A 9,984-nucleotide genomic window follows, 5' to 3' on the forward strand; every position below is an offset into this window, starting at 1 on the left:
GACAGGGCGACATCGCGACAACGCGCCGTTTGGCGTGCTTCGCTAGAGACAAGCCGACAGTGCGACAACGCGCCGTTTAGCGCTTTAAAGTGTGAAGTGTTGTCGCTAGCGACAGGACGACAAGACAAAAGTCCGACAACGCGCCGTTTGGCGCTTTTTAAGTGTCTTGTTGTCGCTAGCGCCAACTAGACACACAAAAGCGTATCAAATCAGCCACCATAGGTAAAGGTTTAATAAAAGGAGATAAAGGTGTTTGATTTCAAATCATGAAAATAGAAATAAACAAACTGTCGTTACAGTGACGAGAGCCTATGGAGCCTGATGTGTCGTCTGAGCACGTGACAATCTGAATCATATAGAAGCTTACTCGGTCGAGGCAAGACGACTGTTTAAGTAACACTCCAATGTCGTCCATTTATCTTTCTATTGTCGGCGTTAAGATTAAGTAAATATTGCAATATCTATACCAGCACAATAAGGCGATTAAATATATTTTTAAACAGTTTAAAGGCGTAGAACACGCTTTCCTTTTTTCCCAATTAAGTAGACGATCGAACGTTAAAGTTTAAACCATAAGAAAAGAACTGAAACCTACTTCTGTGTCTAACACACGCACACATATGTTTTCATGGAACTAAGAATAGTCCTAATTCTCGGTAATTATGTCTTATCAAGGCCATTTTCGACCATTTCCGTCCAAAGTCGGATAAGTACAGAAGTTGAAAACGGATATATGGTTTTTCGGGATGTCTTAAATGTTTAGTTATCTCACATGGTTTAAAGACTGTATTCAAACGGAACAATGTATAGTGATTTATCAGAAAAAAAGATTTTCTAAATTTTGCTAGTAGTTCATGGAAGTTGTAGATGTACAACCAATCAATTTCAATAGGTATTAGAGCAGCCTTTTGTTTTGTTTTTGTTGTTTTTTTATGTGGGGGAGGTGGGGGGGGGGGGGGGGTAGTAATCCTAACAAAAAATGAGATTCTCTCAGTTGAGAATATGAGAAAATTCTCTTATATGAGCCTGCCTGTAAATCTTATTATTGGATGATAGTTATTTGGGTGACGTTTTTACATTTTCATTAAGAAGTTTACAGGATTAGTTCATAATATGCAGTCTTATTACTTGCTTTTTATTGGAATTAAATTAATGCATAAACCTGTATATACGTTTTAGATAAAATATATATATATAGCTAAAAATCATGTTTTTGTTGTATAATAACGTTTACTGTAAATTTTGTAAGAAGAGGGTAGCGGATAACTTAAGGTTGAACACTTTAATATAAGCCTGTTAGAACTCTCAATTTCTAAACAGGGCGGATGGGCCCTCATTAATTCAATATTTGTTTCCGATGTGCTTATTGGTAATAGACGAGGTGTTTCGAGTCCCAGCTTATAACCTTATCCACAGTTTAATTGCAAAGAACCAAAAAGTTGCGATTGCCAATAAATGTAAAATAAGGTTACACGAAATCAATAGGTAACTTGAATGTCAACCATATGTTAATAAATATATTCGGGTATTCATTTATATCTTAAAAAATGATAATAATGAACTATATAAGTCGAAAATGAATATAACACAGAAATTGGTAACTTTTTTTCTCAATACATGTTGTAATGTTTCATTCAATCATTTCTATTAATCGATAAATGGTTAAAACCCTTTAAAATACTACCGTTCAATATAGGTCAAGTTTTTATTATTATTCCAATAACAACCGGATCATAATGGAGTAAAACATAATCGAAATTTTATTTTTTGTAATTTAGAATCACTTTTTAAGACTTGGACGTAAATATCGGTATTAATTTGACTAAGGGACACTAACTTTAAGTAAAGGCCGATATTATTTTGTTTTATAAAGCGTCGTGGTAAAAAAAAAGAAAATGGGTTCAGCGGCGCATTGCTTCGGATATGTGTGTGTTATACTGAAGATATTGGCTCTTATCTCAAGCCTTGTCGGTTTGGGTATACCATATTGGTATCAAGGGGACGCAGTAGAGTCCACTGGACTAACAGGCACGGTAAAGACGACTATAAGAGAGGGGTTGTGGAAAAAGTGTACTGTGCTGGAGTCCACGTCCACAACGGAAACATTCTGTGTAGGAAACGATGGTACGATTTATTATTACAACTGTAATATAAAAATAATAATAGACTATTAATGTGTGACATGAAGTCAGTCTCAAATTACATTACAAACTAATATATCATGTAAAATAAAAGAAATGGTGTAATCGCTTAATATAATATATAGGTTTATCTAACTCAATAAAAGAAAACAAAAATTCAATACTCTTTTTTAAGTTTGAAATCAAGACTTCGTCACCAATATTCAACTCGAAATGTATTATAAATGTATCAGAAAATTTCAAAAGAGTGACAGTTGAATGTGTCCATACCACGTGATATATTACGCCATTTTAAGTTAAGGTATCAGATAGCCACATATATGTAATCACTTAATTTTACCTGATAATTATGTGGTTTTAACTAGTTAAGGCACGTACTTAATTAAAGGCTAACGCGTTATGATACTACGTGCAATGAACTTTGAAATCTAGAACATATTGCCGGTTCTAAATACGTTTTTCTTTCAATATCTAGTAAAAGTTAATATAAAATGTAAGTGGTATCTTACTTCAACAGGGTATGGTTTCTTGTTCTAAATTTAATCATATATCAAACAAATGTGTTCAGTTTCTGTGTATAGTTTATGCATCTACTATAATTTTATGTTGAAAATGAATAATTTAACAAATAGATTAGACACTTTGACTTTTTTATTAAACAGATTTGATGATAAAGTAATGGTAACGATGAAATATCCGTTTTGCCACGAGTAAGAATCATTATAATAATACATGTGAGGAACGTCAGCACAGATGCCCAAAATATAATTTTCATTTTTCTATGAAGGAGTGAAGTCTTTTACTAAGAAGAAAATAAAGGTCGGCTAGTGATCGACTTCTTTCACGCCAGTAAATGCGTGACGACTGAAAAACACCAGCTAAAATAGCGCAGTATTATCATTTGCATTTTATTACATATTGAAACCATAAAATGCAAATTGAAACAGTTTGTCATATTTTAATGCGTCTGCAGAGAAAATCGTTACGTACATTTAGTGTTGATTTCATTTAATTGTTATCACATATTGAAACACGTTTTAAACGTACAAATGTTCATAACCACACGCCATTCATTTCTTATATATGTATTATTCAACCGACAACAACAACATTTTCGCATTCAATCTTTCATGCGAAATGTAAAAGTTAGCAATTTAAATCTTTACTGAAAATCATGAAAGTATTAAAACGATAGAAACAAATAACATAACTTTGAGTAAGAATAATTTTTAAAAGTCAGGACTGGACTCTCGTAGAAGTATTGTATGAATTAATCTGGATATATTTTCCAAACAGAGAAAAGAAACACATTACATTTATGGTTCATAAAAGAAAGTCAATGTAACGATAAACGCAGGATTACTTTTTCACCCATGCATGTATATGACTTGATGTTGGGTCATCGGTTTAAAAAAAAATCATACGTGATTAATTCCTGCACAAATAGTTGAAATATATCTAAAATAAATTTGCAAACCAAAATATTTGAAAGGGATTTAATGTATAACATTTGCCGTTTAATTCTTTTATGTTTGGTCTTGCTTTCAATTCTTTGGAATCAAACAATTTATTTAATAAAAAAGTAATCACACTGGCCATAGCTTTCGCAGAAGCGGTGGGTCTACCGCAGCGACGGTGGAGTATTCGTCGCAGAAGCGGTGGATAAAATATGGCCGTTTGTTGTTTTCGGTAAGTATATGACTGAATTTTGTTTTATGTTTTAATGTTTTACTGGAAACACTCAGTGAGACTGGAGCCCACATATGTACTCTTTCAACCTATTACACGGGCACGGTGCAATTCATTGCCGTTTATGCAAACACTCCTGTACAGTTTGATGAGGGGACGCCACTTTTGCCTAATTTTGGTTAAAACACATACAAATGTGTGCAAAACGACCCATAATACATCGGCATCACATCGAATCAATGATACTTTCACAAATTAACCATAATTTGGAAGATTGGGAAATTGTTATTGCCTGTTTATAAAATAAATGACAAAAAAATGTTTTCGTCGCAGACGGCGGTGGATTCGATTGCAACGCAGTGCGGTGGGCCCGATACCATTTTTGTATATTTTAAGAATTTAACTTGACGTAAGGCATTTTTCAATTGAGTACAGCCCTTTTCTTACTTTGACATCTGAGAAACGTGTTTATTTGATGTTTAAAACGATATTAATTATTATATATACTCTTGTACAAAATATGTCCGAGGTCCGCTTTCATTTTCCTTCCATTGAAAATTACTTCAGCCATAATTATCATAGAATAATCCACGTTCAACTATTTATTGCGGGTTATTACTAAGTATCAAGTATTTTTGAGTGTGAATGCACCATTCCAGTTGAAAAGCGCAGGAAAGTAAGAACATATATAGTGCCCTTTATCATATTTGTATTTCCAAGTTCATATTAGGGATCATGCATTTGACAACCTGGACCGTAGAGGAAACGGCGAAAACTAAGAGTCATAATATTTGACCTTGATGCACCACCGAAAGGAAATTTAGCGATGTGCAGGGAAGTCCACAAATGTGATGAATCCAGCCAAAATATCACATGTGTCAGACATTTACATGTTACACGTGATCACGTGTTATACCTTATAACCAATGCCGATTTCTGACTTATTAAAAGCGGAATGGCAGGTATATATATATATAAGCATATAGTTTTGCATTGCGGCATATGAGTTATAAATACATAAAGTTAACACATATTCATGGCATTTTCGAGGGTATCATATTAGTTATAAAGATTTTGAAAGGCTATACAATATGGCCGTATATAAACGGTTGTTTGAAAATATAATACATTAACATACAATTTCTTATTAAATAAACAGCAGTCGTGTATATAAATATATAAACTTTATAATACTGCATGTTTGTAACGTAATTTTTCGTTGGAAAATCGAGACGTTTATTTAATTATAGAGCTTTTTGGTTTATTTGTAACTTTATTTTCTGATTTTTACACACATGTACAAGTATAATAAAGAACTTCGATAGCTATTAATATTGCGAACAACCGTTTATATACGACCATATAACCTGTTGGATTTATTTATAACGAACTCATAATACATCAAGCATTTTTTGTTAAAAAAAATGAAATAATTTCATAAATTGACGGCAGCCATGTATTTAAAAAGTACATTGTATGTATATAAACGTCACGATTATCCAACAAACGTGCAGTATTATAAACACATACACGCAAAATTAAGGATGTTCGATAAAATTATATTCTTTAAATTAAGCATGATGCCAGAATATGATAACATAAACATTTAGAGCGGGAAAAAAACTTAGGGTTCACCGATCTCATTTCCTGTACGTGAATTTGATTTTTTCCTTAATTGTGGTTATTTCAAGGTCATATGACTTAAATGTAAGTTCTGAAAAATCTTTTTTCTCCCGCTTATTACGTTCTTTACTATATTTGTGTACATTATTAGAGAAAGACTTAATTCCATAAAATACTTCTATTACCTTTTTTTTTATTTCATTTCATACTTCAAAATTCTTTAAACATATACCATATTTGAAACCATTTTTTTTTATAAATGTCACAATTTAAGAAAAAGAAGATAAACTAAAGCTATTAAACGCGTAGGTCTTTACTAAAAAGTAATAGAGAAAAACTTTTCCTGAAATAACTCTTACGCTGTAAACATACAATTTATTTATATTGGTGTTCTCAATATATATGGTAATATAACACAGTGACATTAAATTTTCGTATTCAAGAAGCATGTTCTGTTTATCTTTACGAGTATCTCTTATACATGTATGTCTATATGACAAAAAATGAACTTACGGTCTTTTTAAGTCCAAGGTTGAACGTGGATTATTCCATGATAATTATGGCCGAAGTAATTTTCAATGGAAGGAAAATGAAAGCGGGCCTCGGACATATATTTGTACGAGCGTATATATAGTAATTAATATCGTTTTAAACATCAAATAAACACGTTTCTCAGATGTCAAAGTAAGAAAAGGGCTGTACTCAATTGAAAAATGCCTTACGTCAAGTTAAATTCTTAAAATATACAAAAATGGTATCGGGCCCACCGCACTGCGTTGCAATCGAATCCACCGCCGTCTGCGACGAAAACATTTTTTGTCATTTATTTTATAAACAGGCAATAACAATTTCCCAATTTTCAAAATTATGGTTAATTTGTGAAACTATCATTGATTCGATGTGATGCCGATGTATTATGGGTCGTTTTGCACACATTTGTATGTGTTTTAACCAAAATTAGGCAAAAGTGGCGTCCCCTCATCAAACTGTACAGAAGTGTTTGCATAAACGGCAATGAATTGCACCGTGCCCGTGTAATAGGTTGAAAGAGTACATATGTGGGCTCCAGTCTCACTGAGTGTTTCCAGTAAAACATTAAAACATAAAACAAAATTCAGTCATATACTTACCGAAAACAACAAACGGCCATATTTTATCCACCGCTTCTGCGACGAATACTCCACCGTCGCTGCGGTAGACCCACCGCTTCTGCGAAAGCTATGGCCAGTGTGGTAATTGATCTACGTCTTCTGAAAATTATGAAATACTTCAATGTTTATTTCTCGAAAGAGTAAATCGTGTACATTTATTTTAATGACGTAAATAATTAGACACTGCTATTGTTGCATTTTTCACTTTTTTTTTCATTAGCAACATGTTACTAAGTCTATACATGCACTTTTGTAAAACGAATGCATTGTATATTTTGAATAGACCTTCATATTTTAATATTCGTAAATAAGAATAGCTATAAAAAAATTACTGACCTAAGCCAACAATTATCGTTACATGCTCGGTGCCATTTACTTATATTACCCGTAGCCTTAGAAATATTCATTTATTAAGCCGTATTAACTATATTGTAACTCAATACTTATTTTTGTTGACAGATATAGGTTACATAAAATTATATACATTTACAGTGACAACAATCATCGACGTGATTCGCTGGTTGATATTTATTGCCGCCGGAATACTCGGTATTGCTGTACTTGCCGCCGGCGCAGCTCACATGGAGAAGAACAGCACAGCTTTTGTTGTAGCTGCCATCCACGGATTTATATCAGGTATGGATTCTACATTTGTATTTTTTGCACTATACTTAAATATTTAAAAAAATATTACATATAAAACGCTTTCACCTTTTTACAATATTAAGTACTTAATATTTTGATAATTTTCTTTTTACAATATTAAGTACTTAATATTTTGATGATAATTTTCTTTTTACAATATTAAGTCCTTAATATTTTGATAATAATTTTCTTTTTACAATATTAAGTACTTAATATTTTGATAATAATTTTCTTCGTTTTTTTTTTATAGCTGTAGTCCATTTGGTAGCAACAGCACTTTATGCAACAGTGGTAAAAGACGATATTGGATTTGAAACCAAACATTTGTATATCGGCTGGGGTATGGTGATACTAAGTGCCATCCTGACACTCTTGGCGTCTGTGTTTGCACTGATATTGGCCCGGATGGTGCGGTCAACTACAAAGGTCGAAAGTGAAGATCAAAAATGAAATGGACAAACACTTAAATGTCTTACAATTATTACTTTAACATAGTAAATTATAAACTAAAAATGAGAAAATAATATATCTACTTAGTACAGAAACTCGCTGTCATTTTGTATATAAGAACGGTTAAGCGATGACTCATATGATATAATGCTCATGTAGAAATTGCAATAAATATATGTGTTTGTTTTAGAAAGAAAAACTACATTTCGTTTCAACTTCTTTACTTTCAAGCTACTTCTTTCCCCCTTAAATGTTTATCTCGCTTATAAAACAGACCAGGATTTTGACACTGGTTATTAAAATAAAAATAGCACTTTTTTGGCCAAAGGAATAAGATTTTTTATAGCTTTAATAGAGATCCACTAGGCTGTGCATTCTACATAATTGCACTGCTAAATTGTAATTGTTTCCAGATACTGTGAAGGAAAACCACATTTGGTATTTATATAATAAAGCCCGACAGTTTGGCATAATTATATGTTATTTCATTATGTAATAATTCATTCAAGTTCTTATTTTTGGTGTAAACCAAAAATTTATTTAGCTATTCAGATGTTTTCAATTTCTTTAAAATCCCACTAGATCACGAAATAATTCGATCTGTCATAATTTGAACGGCAGATTTGTATCAAATACTAAATTAATTTCTTATGGTTTCTGTGAATATATTGAAATGGATAAATGGTATAAAATAACGTGCATATCAGTTATACTGGTATTAATTTTCAACAAGAATATAATTGAAGACAATGGTGCCTCCCTGTGCGCATTTGCAATGCGCAACGAGTGACCAGTGACGTAGATTCCAGTAATCCCTATCTCCACTCAAAGCTAGAGAACAACCCAAATTAAGTTTCTTACAACCAAATATGAGACAAATAAATAAATGCTGCATTGGCAAAATTGTAAAAACTAGAAATGTGTCCATAGGACACGGATGCCCCCACATGCACTGTTCTGTCAATCTTATGACTCTAGGTCAAATATTTTTTGGACTACATTTGCCACAAGTTAAAAACTAAAAATCAACAAAGGGCCATAATTCTGTTAAATTTGGTCGCAGCAAAAATTCCTTCCTTTACTACCATCTACACATTAAGGTTGTTCATCCCTGGAAGTTTAAGCAAAATCTGCCATCCGGTTTAAGAGGAGTTGCGTTCACAAAATTTCTACATAGTATATAGTGAAAAAAATCAAAAAAGGGCCATAATTCTGTTAAATTTGGTCGCAGCAAAAATTCCTTCCTTTACTACCATCTACACATTAAGCTTGTTCATCCCTGGAAGTTTAAGCAAAATCTGCCATCAGGTTTAAGAGGAGTTGCGTTCACAAAATTTCTACATAGTATATAATGAAAAAATCAACAAAGGGCCATAATTCTGTTAAATTTGGTCGCAGCAAAAATTCCTCCCTTTACTACCATCTACACATTAAGGTTGTTCATCCCTGGAAGTTTAAGCAAAATCTGCCATCCGGTTTAAGAGGAGTTGCGTTCACAAAATTTCTACATAGTATATAGTGAAAAAATCAACAAGAGCCATAATTCTGTTAAATTTGGTCGCAGCAAAAATTCCTTCCTTTACTACCATCTACACATTAAGGTTGTTCATCCCTGGAAGTTTAAGCAAAATCTGCCATCCGGTTTAAGAGGAGTTGCGTTCACAAGATTTCGGGACGTACGGACAGACGGACGGACGGACAGACGGACACTCGGACGGACAAGTGCAACGCTATATGCTCCCACCCTGTGGGGGCATAAATTTTTTTATCAGTTTGGTAACCTTCTTTGATACATGCGACCACATCTCGTCCGTACCAACCAAGACATTTAATGAATAAGAAAGATATCAATTAATACAGGTTGTAAAAGCAAACGTTGACATTGAGATGGTAGAAATATGGCTTTTGTACTCTGCACTTCCTCTTTATGACTATATTATAATAGAGGAAATTTAAAAACTGAGTAAAGTAGAGTTATTTACTGCACATTGCACTTCCTCTCACTGGTCTCTATCTCAACCAGTGACATCAAAGATATGATCATTTCTTTTGGCAGCAAACCTCAAGCAGAGTGGTCTTGACTTGCGTACATATAGCATCATTCGGTGAATTACTGAAAGGTGGACATGAATAGAGACATGTCCTGGGTCTGTACTCTCAATGTCTGAAAGGGCAGATGGACTCTCATTTACCTTGGAACTAAGACACGCGCGCGCAAACACACAAAGGATATCATAAATCGTGTATAATTATACTTGGGTAACATTTTTAAGTGTCGTCAGTAG

At 33.1% G+C, this 9,984-nt stretch overlaps 1 protein-coding gene across 1 annotated transcript; it reads left to right on the forward strand.

Moving 5' to 3' along the window:
- Nucleotides 1-1,701: 1,701 nt before the first annotated feature.
- On the forward strand, nucleotides 1,702-7,901 carry LOC132734962 (uncharacterized). Its single transcript, XM_060721862.1, has 3 exons — nucleotides 1,702-2,124; nucleotides 7,097-7,240; nucleotides 7,500-7,901. Exons 1-3 carry the CDS (start codon nucleotides 1,896-1,898, stop codon nucleotides 7,697-7,699), a joined length of 573 nt encoding a protein of 190 aa, XP_060577845.1. The 5' UTR covers nucleotides 1,702-1,895; the 3' UTR covers nucleotides 7,700-7,901.
- Nucleotides 7,902-9,984: the final 2,083 nt, after the last annotated feature.

This window comes from Ruditapes philippinarum, unplaced genomic scaffold, assembly GCF_026571515.1.
Source record: "Ruditapes philippinarum isolate M1 unplaced genomic scaffold, ASM2657151v2 ctg150_1_1_1_1, whole genome shotgun sequence".
Taxonomy (NCBI): Eukaryota; Metazoa; Mollusca; class Bivalvia; order Venerida; family Veneridae; genus Ruditapes; species Ruditapes philippinarum.

Excerpts from the sequence above, each read along its gene's own strand:
- LOC132734962 (XM_060721862.1), top strand. The coding sequence starts at position 1,896 with ATGGGTTCAGCGGCGCATTGCTTCGGATATGTGTGTGTTATACTGAAG. Across the intron at positions 2,125-7,096 it reads ATTCTGTGTAGGAAACGATG|TGACAACAATCATCGACGTG; the intron begins GTACGATTTATT and ends ATACATTTACAG. Across the intron at positions 7,241-7,499 it reads CATCCACGGATTTATATCAG|CTGTAGTCCATTTGGTAGCA; the intron begins GTATGGATTCTA and ends TTTTTTTTATAG.